The following is a 14825-nucleotide window of genomic DNA, read 5'->3' as shown; positions in this document are numbered from 1 at the left end:
AGTCAGCATTGTTTTTTTAATGCAAAACTGAGTGTACGTACAGTAGCATGCATCATGTTAGTGAGCATAAGCATGTGCGCACTACTCACGTGTCTGATTATATTAGCCCCTGGCCCTGTTTGTGTCTATATTCATGTACATGTTTGCGTGTGTGTGTGTGTGTGTGTGTGTGTATGTGTGTGACATATATCCCCCAGCGGTGGCTTATCCATTTAATCTCTCAGAATCATCCTGGATTTGTGCATTTAGAATGTTTGCCACTGTCGACACCAATCGGGGATCAACCTGATGTGCATCAAAGTTGATAATTCATTGCATGTGGACAGGTGCCACTAGTTAAGTATAGTACGACACGCTTATGTTGACAGATCATCCATGTCGACCAACTCATCAAGTCCTGGGGCCTCATCTATGAGACGGTGCGTAGAAATCTGACTGAAAGTCTGCATACACCAGGAGCCCAAAATGTGCGACCTAAAAAAAGTGGAGTACGCACACATTCACGCAATTTGTGCTTCGCCTGCTGTCCAAATGTCCGTACGCAACTCCAGCCCACGTCACGCCCTCTCCACGCCTTCAGTTCGTCATAAACGGTCAACGCAAAGTGGCTCATGAATGCGGCGTCCATATTTAATGACCCTCGATTGTATTTCGCTGGGTTCTTCTGAATCATGGCTGCTGAGAAGCTGAAGACGAAGAAGTGGAACTTCACCAAAACTGAGGTGGAAATCTTAATTGGAGAGCTGGAGGCCCGTAAAAACATAATATTTGGAGGACACGGCAGTGGCATTACGAGCAAGTAGCGTCCGCCGTCAGCGGCATCTTCTTCTTACTACTAAAAATCGCCCGCTAAAGTCGACATACATGGCCGACAGCTGACATTGACAAAATTTGAAAAATGGGTCACTTTATGTCGATATTTGTTGTAGCATTGTAAACAATTGTTTTCGCTAAGCAGTGTGAAAGGACTACAGCAACAACTACAATTGAACAAAACCTGCATGCTAGGAGATAAATCAATACAACCTGAAGAGAGGGTTTCTACAGTAAAATGTCTGACAATACATGCTAAAATGTTAGTTAATATAGGAAGCTACATCTCCTCCTCCTGTGATGAACAGATGGTGAAGGATAGACTCACATGCCCAGACGACCAAGGCTATTTGAATCAGGAGTCAAGCATATGGAGGATGTCTAGGACTCCGTTCGAGCATACCATCATGCCAGGGACACCCTATGACAGAACAGGAGGAATTTGCCAAGTGGTCAAAACAACAAGTGGACAAACTGGTGAACCCCAAACCTTGGTGTAGCCCAGGTGCTATTTATAAGTCAGATGTTGACAACATGCAGTGGCAGCACTGTCAGAGCACAGTGACGACAGATCCATTAGTCTGTCACACTCAGACCGCTGTGGATTTTGCTGTGCTTAAACTCGATGAACTCTTTTGACTGGTGACAACACTTGCAAGTTCACGTGACTTCATGATGAAAACTAGCCCTGGTTTTCCTGTTCAAGTCCCCTTTCAATGATGCTTTACTGAAGAAAATAAGGATTAAAACTGCTATAAAAGATAATAAATTCATCTTTTTTTAGGGGTGGACATCCTAAAACTAGTCGCCGCACATGTTGGCCCCCTGTGGATCGACATCTACCAGTCGTTGGCCAACGCCACTGAACGTGAAGTGGCTGCCTTCTCCAACGGCTACTCGTCGGATCACGAGCGAGCATACGCCGCGCTCCAGCACTGGACCATTCGGGACGGCGACGCCAATCTGGCCAAACTGATCAACGCCTTGCATCGGCAGCGCCGCATTGACGTGGTGGAGAAGATCCGGCTGGTCATGGAGGACAACCCACAGGTAGGATAGAAAGGTTGAGCGTGATAGAGAGTATCATGGTGGAATACAGTTATCTTAAATCAGGATAAAAACACACAAGATTGTATAGTTTGGTCACCATCAACACAGCAACCGTGTCAAGAAGCATCAACAAAAGATCTTACAGACTGCTCATTATATCTGGCATAAATGTAACGCCGCATTTCAGTAAAGGACATCATACCAACAGTAAAATATAGTGGTGGTGGTATGATGGTCTGGGGCTGTTTTGCTGCTTCAGGACGTAATTCAGTGTTGGCAATGCTGCAAATTCACAGATATTTGGTCAAAAATGTTTGTTTTTTTTCCCCCTCTAAAAATAGGCTGTTTTTTCCACAGAAAACACATCTCATTCCCCATAAGTTTGTAATAATTGTATTAGAAATATGTGACACTACAGGTAAGATGCACAGCACACTTGTACCACCATTGGAAAAGCCCACAAAAATACTTGTGTATCAGTTAGTTGCGGTTTTCCGCCATTTGCGGGTGGCCCTGGAACACAGCCCCTGCGAATAGGGCTAATCTGGACGGAACCCCCCACTGTCAACGCAGCCTTAGCAAACATCAAAAGACAATTTCTGGTGCAAATTTGAACAAAATGGTGATCAATGAAATAGGAATGATAAAATATGATTTATTGTATTGTATGTACTTTATTTATCCCACAGCGGGGAAATTTACTTATTACAGCAGCAAGACAAGTAAAGAGAACAGTGTAAAGAAAGCATAGTGTCTACAACATGGTTCAGGTGGTGCAGGTGTTGTAGAGCCTGACAGCGGTCGGTATGAAGGACCTGCGGAACCTCTCCTTCTTACACCGTGGGTGTAACAGTCTGGTGCTGAAGGAGCTGCTCAGGGAAACAACAGTGTCATGTAGCGGGTGAGAGGTGTTGTTCATGATGGATGTCAGCTTAGCCAACATCCTTCTCTCCCCCACTTCCTCCACGGAGTCCAGAGGACCGTCCAGGACAGAGCTAGCTCGCCTGATCAGTCTATTTATCCTGCTCCTGTCCCTGTCCGTGCTGCCCCCTCTCCAGCAGCCCACAGCATAGAAGATGGCTGAGGCCACCACAGAGTCATAAAAGGTCCGTAAAAGAGTCCTGCACACACCAAAGGACCTCAGTCTCCTCAGCAGGTGAAGGCGACTCTGGCCCTTCTTGTAGAGGGCGTGGGTGTTGACGGACCAGTCCAGCTTGTTGTTAAGGTGAACACCCAGGAATTTGTAGCTGTCTACCAACTCTATGTCCGCTCCCTGGATGTTCACCGGTGTAAAGTGAGATGTTTTCCTCTGGAAGTTAATGATCATCTCCTTTGTCTTGCTGCTTTACTCCAGTGGTTCTCAACTGGCTTGGCTGCGGGACCCACATTTTTAAACTCCAACTTCTGAGATATCTTATTTTTAAAAAGGGACCGTTTGCAACACAGTGTGAGTTGCAGCGATGAGACACTGTCTCTTTATGGTGTGCTCTTCCCCAGCAGATATCTGCAGCTGTGTGTCCCGAAGGAGTGCTCCTATTTGTGTCAGTAGGGTAGTATTGGACATTTAGGACGATACTCCTTAAAACACATATTGTAGCCAAATAACTTTTCATATAAATGTGCCCCAAAGTTTGGAACAATTTACGTACAACCTTTGTCTGTGTTATAAAAAAAATATGGATTAGTCTTATTTTTCATTTTTGTCTCACCCTCTCTTATGTGTGATGCAAATGAAGCCTGGTACATTAACACTCCCACAACCCACCCAGGTAAACGGGTCTTCTTTTGTCAATCTTTTATCGCCATCTACTTAAAAAACACTATCCCCGATCACCTTACGCAAGGTCAAAGCCTCACAGTTAAGGGTTTTGTTCTTGTTTCATAGACTTTCCGTCACTGCAGACCTTTCATCACTGCTTAATAATCAGCAATTCACCTCCTACCATTCCATTCTCTACGTGTTTCTTTTCCCACTTATCACTGACTTTTATTGAAGGTCATACATGATTCATTGAGGGATTCGTGCTCGTATGAATGATGATGAAATGCCAAGTATACATTTTCAGCCAGGGAATGACTACTTTAGACAGAGTCAGTTCAGGGAGATTTTGGCTTATCCAAAATCTCCATTAAATGCAGTAGAACTAGAATGTCTAGTTTAAGGAAAGCAGTTTCACAATCTGAGAAGATGTGGGTTTGGATGCCACTCTCTCAATGCATCTTGCATAGATTCTTATGTGTTAGGGTTATATTGTCACAAAACTCAAGTGAGAACACAGATTTGTTGTGTCAAATATCAATTTTGCCAAACCTCTGATATGATTTGAGTCCTTTGAGAACATTCATGAATTAAGTTTCGTTCTGTGGGACTGCCGATCAGGGGTGTCGAAACTTGTTCCACATACTGAAAAATGAAAAAGGATGCCAGGGCCACTTTCACAATTTGTAAAGCAACGCATGTAAGATTACACAATATCACCATTTCTCTCAAATATTGTTCACAAATCTGTCTAAATCTGTGACAGTGAGCGCTTCTCCTTTGCGGAGATAATCCATCCCACTTCACAGCTGTGCCATATCAAGATGCTGATTAGTGCACAGGTGTGCCTTAGACTGCCCACAATAAAAAGGCCACTCTGAAATGTGCAGTTTTATCACACAGCACAATGCCACAGATGTGATTTGAGGGAGTGTGCAATTGGCATGCTGACAGCAGGAATGTCAACCAGGACTGTTGCTCGTGTATTGAATGTCCATTTCTCTACCATAAGCAGTCTCCAAAGGCGTTTCAGAGAATTTGGTAGTACCTGTACATCCAACCAGCCTCACAACCGCAGGCCGCGTGTAACCACACCAGCCCAGGACCTCCACATCCAGCATGTTCACCTCCAAGATCGTTTGAGACCAGCCACTGACAGCTGCTGAAACAATCGGTTTGCCTCAACTGTCAGAAACCGTGTCAGGGAAGCTCATCTGATAGTGTATGTGGAAAAAGTTTGTGATTTTGAGTTCATCTCATAAAAAAATGGGAGCAAAAACAAAAGTGTTGCCTTTATATTTTTGTTGAGTGTATATTTCAAGAAAAAAACTGCATCTCAGCTTTGTGATATTGGTGGTAAAGCCGATTAGTTGTATGAACCAAGCTCTTTGCTCTTTTTTCCCCATTTCTGCTGTTTATTTTTTTACATTTTCCAAATATTTCAACTTTCTTCTGAAATAATCTTCATGCATATTCTTTCCATAATATTATGACTTCATTCCCATAATATTCACTTATTATTTTATTTTTCCTCATAATATTTTGAGTTTATTCTCGTAAAATTGCAACTTTTTTTTCTCATTTGAATACAACTTTTTCCTCTGTGTTGGTGTCTGTAGCTCTGCAAGGGGCAGCGCCTACTACAGGGGTATAACGCTTTATACAGTATATTGAAATGCACACAAGTTCACTAAGTGGACTTAGAAAAGTCATTTGCTCTCGCCCATTTTAAACAAAGCCAATATGAGTCACAGGAATGTGCTCGTTACGCAACAGCCAGCTGATATTGATCATTTAAAAGCTTCCGTGCTTCAATGGAACAGCTGTCAGCTGCACAACTGATCACTACATCACCTGACAGAAGAAATACACCACATTTGTTTCTCTTTCTCTCGATTTTCTTAATATGAGACATGAAGAATACCCAAAATAATACTAGTCAGCAAATAATATATATGTACGTTGCATCTGAATGTAAGCATCATCTTCTAATTCAAACAGTTTAAACTTTAAGGGCAAAGTCAGAATTACCTCATACACAGTCGGGAATTGCAAAGAAACTTCATTTTCATAATTTGATTTGCCTCTGATAATATCAAGATACAGCGATGATGCGATAATCTACACACAGTGCAGTATCAGTAAGTGAATGAAGTAATAATTATAGAAACACATTTAGCATACAAATATTTCAAGCGTAAAGAAATTCCATGCAAAAATCCACATCTCAGCTCACATTTCTATATAATTACAAAAGATCTCTGCATATTTCATTTCTCTGCTTTAAATTACATTAATTATTAATGACATTTCTTTAATGGCCTCCTAAATAGAAAGTGGTTTGATGGCGCTCCCTGCGGGGAAAACAAAGAGTGCTGCAGCTCCAGCAGAGGGCGCTGTTTGTCAAGGGCTTCAATTCAGTCAACATTTTCCAGCATGAAGAGGGGTTGTACAATACTGTATGCCTGTAATTGTTCATGTGTACAAATTAGCTTTTTTTTTTTTTTTTAACAATGGACTTCATAGTTTAATGGTGTTTACTTTGACTTTTGACCTGCATGCATCAGTCAGACGCCAACACAGTGAAAATCTACGTTATTGGATGTGGTGAGCAAGCGCATGGCTTGACACAACAACAGTATTGATACCTGACATTGGTGTCGGGACTGTACCGTGAGAGCTAACAATACAATACACAGCCGTAGTGATATCTCCTCCCCACTCTAATACCATCACAGTGTTATTCACTCACAATTCTCCTCTTTTATGAAGCCGCTAACCTCCTGTCCCCTGAGGTCACTAAATGCGCTGCGTCTCCTGTGGGTCACTGTTACGTTTCTGCATCTGCTCTCCAATGACGTGCGAGTGTTTGTGTGTCTTTTGTGACAGACACACTCCCAGCGCAGCGACCCCGTCGTCAAACCAGAGCATGAGAGCAATGCGTGCATTTCACTTTTATCTCCAATCTGCTCAGTGAGCGAAGACAAGCTCCCCTCTGCTGCTACCTTTAGGGCCCTCGCTGGGGAAAAACAAGAGCTCCTCTCATGAGCTCATCTTCAAACCAGTCCTTACTGGTTTCAACTGCACGTTCATTACCACTCTACAGACAGACGCGAGGGGAGGGGGGAGGGATTGCAGGGGTAGAAGGACAAGAGACAGGAGATACAGCGCGTGGAGGGCCAGAGAAAGAAGCACTGAACATATAACAAAAACATATTTATAGTATTTGACAGTAACACTTTTGACATATATACACAGTACAACCTATCAAACACTACAATGTACCAGTATGAAGTATTTTAAGGCACAGTATAAGCATGTGGTTGTTATAAAGGTACTGTATATGGAAGAAGCAGAATACTGGGAACCCCCGTGTCTGATATCATTTACTCTGAATTCATTCATTTATGATGTACATACTGTAATACCTTAGTGTCTGATATTGTTTATTCTCAATGTATTCATTTATGATTTATTGAATACTACCGTGTCTGATATCATTTATCCTCAATTCATTCATTTATTTCTTCAAGAATACCACAGTGACTGATGTCATTTATGTTTAATTCAGTCATTTAGTGGAAGATATTGTTATGACCAGTGGCATGGGTGCCAGGTGTTGTGGACCGTAGAGCAGAGACAAAGGCAAGATGGTGTAAAAAAATTAAAAAAAAGGTATTTAATTATAATAAAAATCACACACAAGGAGGAAAAAACAAAGTGGCGGGTGACATACGGTCACCGGGGAGTAAACGCGCAAACAAAATGACAATGTAGCAAATAAGATAACACAGGAATGCTCAAGAACTTACTGAGAATAGTTGGCATCAACGAAGAAAGGCACATGAGGAATACTGGCAATACTGGCCAAAACGATGCATGCACGATGCTGATGAGGTGAGGTGAGACAACAATCTGGCAAGGAACTAGCAGGACTGCATGGCTTAAGAAAGTCTTGATTACTAACTGGCTGCAGCCTCGCTCGTTAAGAGGGCAGGAAAGCAGACTCCTAGGCAGAGCTGAATGAAACCAGACAGCAGAGGGCAGCAGACCAAGCAGAGTGAATCATGACAGATAGAATTTATTCTGAATTCATGAATGATTCGCTTATATCACAGTATCTGATATCATTTCTCTTTAATTAATTCATTTATTATTAATACTACTGACTATTAAAGTGAGACATGGGACTCAGTAAAGCTAGGGTATGAATGATTACGAAACATGACATTTTGAAAAATAGCTTATCCAGAATTCATTAATTCATTTAATATTCATGAATACATCATTTATGCTGAATTCATTTGTTGTTATTATTTCATTAATGCCACACTGACTGATATCATTTATCCTGAGTTATTTCATGAATATTCATCCATTTATTTAGTTAATAAGGTATACAATGTTCCCTCACTCTATCGCGGTTCACCTTTCGTGGATTCGCTGTTTTTTTTTATGACAACATATGAACGCTGTTACAGGCAGAGCCTGGCCCTTTAAGAAGAATTGCATTGTGGGAAGTTGAGTCTCTCTCTCTCTTGCCTCGCCTGTCTGTCTGCACCGGCCATTGTTTTCTGCATCCTGATTGGCTGTAGACCATTGTCAATCAATCTCCTTTGTGTCATCGCTAGCTTGCTTGCTTGCTAGCTAGCTTGCTTGCTAGCTTGTAAAAGAATCTTTGGTTCGAAGGAGGAGGACTGGAACAGGAAGAGGACTGCAGCAATGTGTTTTAACAAGGATACAAAAAACACTACAGTACAGCAGAACGGCGCCAGGACGAAAAGGCACGGTCACAGGAGTGAAATAGGAGTTACTTCACAATTTCTTGTGTCCGGCCTGTAGGTTGATCATGAAAATTCAAACAAAGCTTTGAACATTTTTTGAGAGTGTTTAAACAAGAGATAAATGTCAGAACATGTTAATGCCTGTCTGAGAAAAGTGTATAAAGTGTATGATGAGGGGTTTTAGAGCCTTAAAACCTACAGTGAAGTTGGCTATTTGCGGATTTTATTGCGGGCTATTTTGGGAACCTATCCGCCGCGATAAACGAGGGAACACTGTAACCAAAAGCTACAATGTTCCATGTCTATTCCTACTTAACAGTGGCCCATAAGGGGGGAAAATGCAGTACTGTAATAATAATGTATTGGATCGAGCCTTTCTACACAACCAAAATACGGTAACAACCCAAGATTACGGTAAATATTGCAATATTATCTGTAGCGATAAAACAAACTGGTGTCAAGCGAATGGGGTGCTTTTCCCCACATACTCTTGTAGTCACGCAATGATTGAATTTGATCATGATTCCTTCATTTTCCTATTTCTATCAGTCTTTCTCGCCTCACCCCAAAACGTTGTTAACCATTCATTCATGTTTTGCGTCTCCCCACAGTTTGACATCAGCCAGCTGATGACATCCGTCAATGGAAGCCAAAGCCTCAGTCCCATCCACAAGTCTCTGGAGTCTCCCTGCAGCGTCGGAGGTGCGGTGGAGCAGTCGCCCGTGGATCGCACCAAAAGCTTCTTCCACGACGAGTCGGAACCGCTCCTCCGTTGCGACTCCACCTCCAGCAAGGACTCTGCCCTCAGCAGGAACGGCTCGTTCATCACCAAAGGTGACTAGAAAAGTATCATTTCGGGGAAGACCGCAGCAATACAAAGTCATCCTCAACTTAATGTGGATTGTTTTTGGCCGTTGTAGTCTATAAGGGACTAATCTATGTTATATACTATCAATGACAAAGTAAACCAAATTCATTATGTGCCTTGTAGTCGTGCATATTTGAATTGATCATAGATGAACAAATATGTCTATTATGTACAATTACGTGCGATATGATAATATTCCATGGCACATCCAATGATCTCTCAGGACGCACTAATCTGCCACGACACAGTGGTTTGGACTCACTGATCTAAGCAGCATTTTTTTTTTGCAACTTTTGCTGTTTTTTTGTAGTTTTGTTGTTTAATTGTAGTTTTAAAATATACCGTGAGCCAATAAAAAATCAATTTGTGGGATTTAGAACATCCCTATATGAGCAGTTTCACATTTTAAATAAAGAGTCTTACTTAATTAAAAAAAAAAATATATATATATATATATATATAATTTAAATGTATTTAAAAGTATGTTATTTCCAGAATATTTTGATTTTCTTCTCATTAAATTATAACTATTCTTATTATTAAATTATAACCTAATTTTCCAAAAATTACGATACATGTTTTTAAAATTTTGTTTGTTTTGCATATTATTATTACTTAAAAAAAAAATCTTTAGTGATTCAGCTTTATGCTACTAAAAATAGTTATTTTTCCTCGTAATATTACGACATAATTATTGTAAAATGATGACATTTTTGTAAAATCAAAACTTTTTTCTCTTAATATTTTGACTTTAGTCTTGTGGATTTACTGCTGATTTTCCCATTTTTGCTGCTGTTTTTTTAGTTTTCTTGTTAAATTATAATTTTAGAATTAAAAAAGTAATTGGCCCCCGGGCTGCACTTAAAATAACACGGTTGCACCACAATAGGCAGTCAGATTTTGGTTTCAAAGGCCAAAATTACTCATATTTTCTGGAGAATTTTCCTTTTTTTCCCAATGCAAATGCTGAAAGGTGTGATTTTTGTATTTGTATTTTTTGTAGTTTTCTTTTTTAATTATATTTTTAGAATGTGCCGCGGACCGCAAATGGCCCACAGGCCACATTTCGGACATCCTTGGTTTAGTCCTTAGAGCATGTGTGTTCAAAGTGCTTGTTTTTTTGCCTTTTTTCTTTTTTTATTGGCCCTTAGCATATTGTAAAAATAAAATAAGTTCATTGTTAATTAGCTATATTATTAGATTACACTAATTTGCTTTGTCACCCATAGCACCAAGCTAAGCCGTCAGATAGTTTAGCATATGTTGACCTACACTGGATTGGTTTTAGCATCTTTTAATGCACAAAGTGTATCAAAGCGGCCCCCACATTCTTTAATTTTTCTGTATGCGACCCTCAGTGGAAAAGGTCTGGACACCCCTGCCTTAGAGGGACTTGAACCTCCTCCCTGTGGTTTTCAAACAACAGTAAACCTCCTGTACTTAACTTGCTGTCCACTAGAGGGTAGTAATAATCTGAAGTACAAGTTGCAGCAGCCCTTCCTTAAAGAGTCTGCATGGGGACATGCATACTAATACTTGTGCTGGTTATGCTACTTGTGTCATCAATTTTCTTTCTTCTCTTGCACGTCCTGTCCACAGAGAAGAAAGACACTGTGCTGCGACAAGTCCGCCTTGACCCATGTGACCTCCAGCCCATCTTTGACGACATGCTGCACATCCTCACCCCAGAAGAGCTGCACATCATCGAGGAGATCCCCACCGCCGAGGACAAGCTGGATCAGCTTTTTGAGATCGCGGGGGTCAAGAGTCAGGAGGCCAGTCAGACGCTGCTGGACTCGGTCTACAGCCACCTCCCAGACCTTTTGTAGAGGGAGGTGAAAAGACACGGAGGGGAAGCAGCACGAGGTCGTAAAGTAGCGTCAGAGGTACGATTGACAGCATGGCTCATCGGCGCTTCGAAATGAGGTGGTTATTTACTTCCTGCAGTCACCTTTACTCTCCTCTTCTTTTGTGTGATCATGATTATTCATTCATCCAACATCATACACATGTATCGTGGAACCCGCTTATGTCGACAAGCCGCGTATGTCGACCAACCCGTCAAGTCCTGGTCCACCCGTCGTCTTCTTAATACTAATAACTGACCACTTAAGTTGACATCGACATATATCGCCTTAGTAGACATAACATTTGAGACCATATCGGATCATTTCTAAGAAAAATAGGTCCGTTTATGCCAACAACCCGTTTATGTCGACCAACTCATCAAGTCATGGTCCACAGTGTTCTCTTTATTACTAAAAAGTGGCTACTTGACGTCGACATACACAGTCGATCGATTTTGTCGACATTTCTATGAAAAATGGGCTCGTTTGTGTTGACAACCCGTTTATGTCGACCAACTTGTCAAGTCCTGGTTGATTGAGTTCTTCTTACTAAAAAGCCGATGCTTAAGTGGACGTGGACCTGCACGGTAGATGAATTTTGTCAACATTTATATGAAAAATGGGCTCGTTGATGTTGACAACCCGTTTATGTCGACCACCTTGTCAAGTCCTGGATGATTGTGCTCTTCTTACTGAAAAGCGGATGCTTAAGTTGACATCGACATGCACGGTAGATGAAATTTGTCAACATTTGTATGAAAAACGGGCACATTGATGTTGACAACCCGTTTATATCAACCATCTTGTCAAGCCCTGGTTGATTGTGTTGTTCTTACTAAAATGTCGACGCTTAAATTGACATTGACCTGCATGGTAGATGAATTTTGTCAACATTTATATGAAAAATTGGCCCGTTGATGTTGACAACCCGTTTATGTTGACAAACTTGTCAAGTCCTGGTTGATTGTGTTCTTCTCACTAGAAATCGGACGCTTAGGTTGACATCGACATGCACGGTAGATAAAATTTGTCAACATTTATATGAAAAATGGGCTCGTTGATGTTGACAACCCGTTTATGTCGACCGACTCGTGAAAGTCCAGGTTGATTGTCTTCTTCTTACTAGAAAGCGGATGCTTAAGTTGACATGGACATGCACGGTAGATAAAATTTGTCAACATTCATATGAAAAATAGGCTCGTTTATGTTGACAACCCGTTTATGTCGACCAACTCGTCAAGTCCAGGTTGATTGTGTTCTTCTTACTAAAAAGCGGACGCTTAAGTTGACATCGACATGTAAGGTAGATAAAATTTGTCAACATTCATATGAAAAATGGGCTCGTTTATGTTGACAACCCGTTTATGTCGACCATCTTGTCAAGTCCTGGTTGATTGAGGTCTTCTTACTAAAAAGTGGACGCTAAAGTTGACATTGACATGTAAGGTAGATAAAATTTGTCAACATTCATATGAAAAATGGGCTCGTTTATGTTGACAACCTGTTTATGTCGACAACCCGTTTATGTCGACCATCTTGTCAAGTCCTGGTTGATTGAGTTCTTCTTACTAAAAAGTGGACGCTTAAGTTGACATTGACATGTAAGGTAGATGAAATTTGTCAACATTCATATGAAAAATGGGCTCGTTTATGTTGACAACCCGTTTATGTCGACCATCTTGTCATGTCCTGGTTGATTGAGGTCTTCTTACTAAAAAGTGGACGCTAAAGTTGACATCGACATGTAAGGTAGATGAAATTTGTCAACATTCATATGAAAAATGGGCTCGTTTATGTTGACAACCCGTTTATGTTGACCAACTCTTCAAGTCCTGGTCCACCATGTTATTCTTGATAGTAAAAAGTGACTTTATCATCGCCCGTTCTTCTTAAAGTAAATGTGCAAACAACGGCTAGTTTCGGGGTCGATCTCGGTTACGTGGGCAACCGCTTATTTCGTTGACAGTCAGCCAATTCGCGGGGTGTCGACATAAGCGGGTTCCACTGTACTTTGTTGCTACACAATGAAAAAAAAACGACACTTTTCATAAAAGAAAAACGTCAAATCAGTGTTTTTCATTGTAGCGCGACAATCTGTTGGACGATGTGAAGTAAAAAAAGCACTTTCTGTATCTTAAACAGCCGGCACCTCTCATGGATGATACTGCTTCTCCTGCCTTCTGCTCAGATCAAGCAGTATTAGCTTTTCGAGGCTCATCAAAGAATTCACATTGAACATTTCTGGACCTATTTTCCCAGGTGTGGTTTGACCCTCGACTTATGTGCCTGCACACGTCCATGTACTCATTGTTTCCACTCTCTGCTAGCTGGCTGCGCTGGAACCAAAGCCATACTTGTTTGGACGTAAGGAATCCAATACAGGCATGGATGGATGTAGCACTGCTATACATGGATACACGCATTATGATATCATACACTATATGGCTTAGGCTGTTTGTATAGCACTGATATATACAGTATGTTAAAACCTCTCCAGTCTGCTTGTGTGGAATGAAAGCCATGTACTGTATCTTCACCATACGCACTACACATGTAGCTGCTGTGTCTGTGCTATAATACAATATTGAGTGTCCAAAGCACACGTCCCATTTTTATTTTGAATATATTCACATTTGATGTGTTTATAATAATGTTATATATGATGATATGTTTATAATGTTATGTATGATGTCAACATGGGCCAAAGTTGTGACTCCTTGGATTGGGATGACTACATGACGTTGTGACAGGGATGGCGAAACTGTAAATCGGAGAACGCCGACGTCAGGCTAGCAAAATGTCCCCCTCCCGCTTAGGTTTGGGACACCCCTGGCTTACATATTGGAATGTATGAGAAAATCCAGGGGATGCGACACTTTGTGGTCATCTCCAACCATGCATCTGTTTTACTTTCTTAAATACGTCGACTTCCTGGTTTTTACAATTTTTTTGGGATTCCTTCGGTTTTTGTAGCATTCTTTCATTAACATTTTGACTTTTTTTGTATCTTATGTTTTTCTGAATGGGCATTCCTGTGTCATTTCACCCTTGCTTGGCATGACTTGCATACGTGCTCAATGGGATGCAAGATACAGTACATCCCTGCTGTTCAAATGCCGAAAAACTGCATAAAAATGCCCATTTTTGAGAGTCTAAAACCTATAATACGCCTCTCGCAGTTAATAAACACGTTTAAAGTCAGTTTTACACATTAAAAACTATTATCGGCATACAGTGTACAGTACTGTACTGTATTGTATTGTAGAAATCATCTTCCTGCTGGAAAATGTTGAATAAATTGACTTGTCAAACAGCACCCTCTGCTGGATTCATGGCTGAAGCACAATGAGGAGGATGTCCTGACTCCTTTTTTTTTTTATGATGATGAAGTAATGTCTGAAGGAATGAAGGTGAGGTGTTAAACATGTGGGGGATTTAATGATTCATAAGCATAACCACTATGTTTGCTATGTAACCTTCGAAATCAGCCAATTAAAGCTCAATATTTGTTAAAATGTTGTGTGTGTTGTGGTTATTCATGTTGCTGTCCTCAAGGAAATGTGTTTTGTTTCTTTTATTAGCATGTACTGGATTTAGGAGTAACAGTGAATTTATTTCTTCCCTGGGAGCCAAACTAAAAAACAACATATCACCTATAAAAAAAAAATCATATTTACGTAAATACATTTAACATTAGATCTCCC

At 40.8% G+C, this 14825-nt stretch overlaps 1 protein-coding gene across 3 annotated transcripts in view; it reads left to right on the top strand.

Moving 5' to 3' along the window:
* Positions 1–14616, top strand: part of tnfrsf21 (tumor necrosis factor receptor superfamily, member 21) — a 38460-nt gene extending 23844 nt beyond the window's left edge. The window contains exons 4-7 of one of the 3 annotated variants that reach the window (XR_008566991.1): positions 1598–1863; positions 9018–9240; positions 10874–11200; positions 13381–14616. Coding sequence is in view for 1 of the 3 variants with exons in the window: in XM_054762016.1 (XP_054617991.1) it covers positions 1598–1863; positions 9018–9240; positions 10874–11103 (719 nt within the window). In the remaining 2 variants the exon portion in view is untranslated. Of the gene's footprint in view, positions 1–1597; positions 1864–9017; positions 9241–10873 lie in introns of all 3 variants that reach the window. The other 2 variants (XR_008566990.1, XM_054762016.1) reach the window with 2 other exon arrangements.
* Positions 14617–14825: the final 209 nt, after the last annotated feature.

This window comes from Dunckerocampus dactyliophorus, chromosome 19 (assembly GCF_027744805.1).
Source record: "Dunckerocampus dactyliophorus isolate RoL2022-P2 chromosome 19, RoL_Ddac_1.1, whole genome shotgun sequence".
Taxonomy (NCBI): domain Eukaryota; kingdom Metazoa; phylum Chordata; class Actinopteri; order Syngnathiformes; family Syngnathidae; genus Dunckerocampus; species Dunckerocampus dactyliophorus.
The sequence above is the reverse complement of the archived record's forward strand: the minus strand, read 5'-3'. Positions and strand labels throughout refer to the sequence as shown.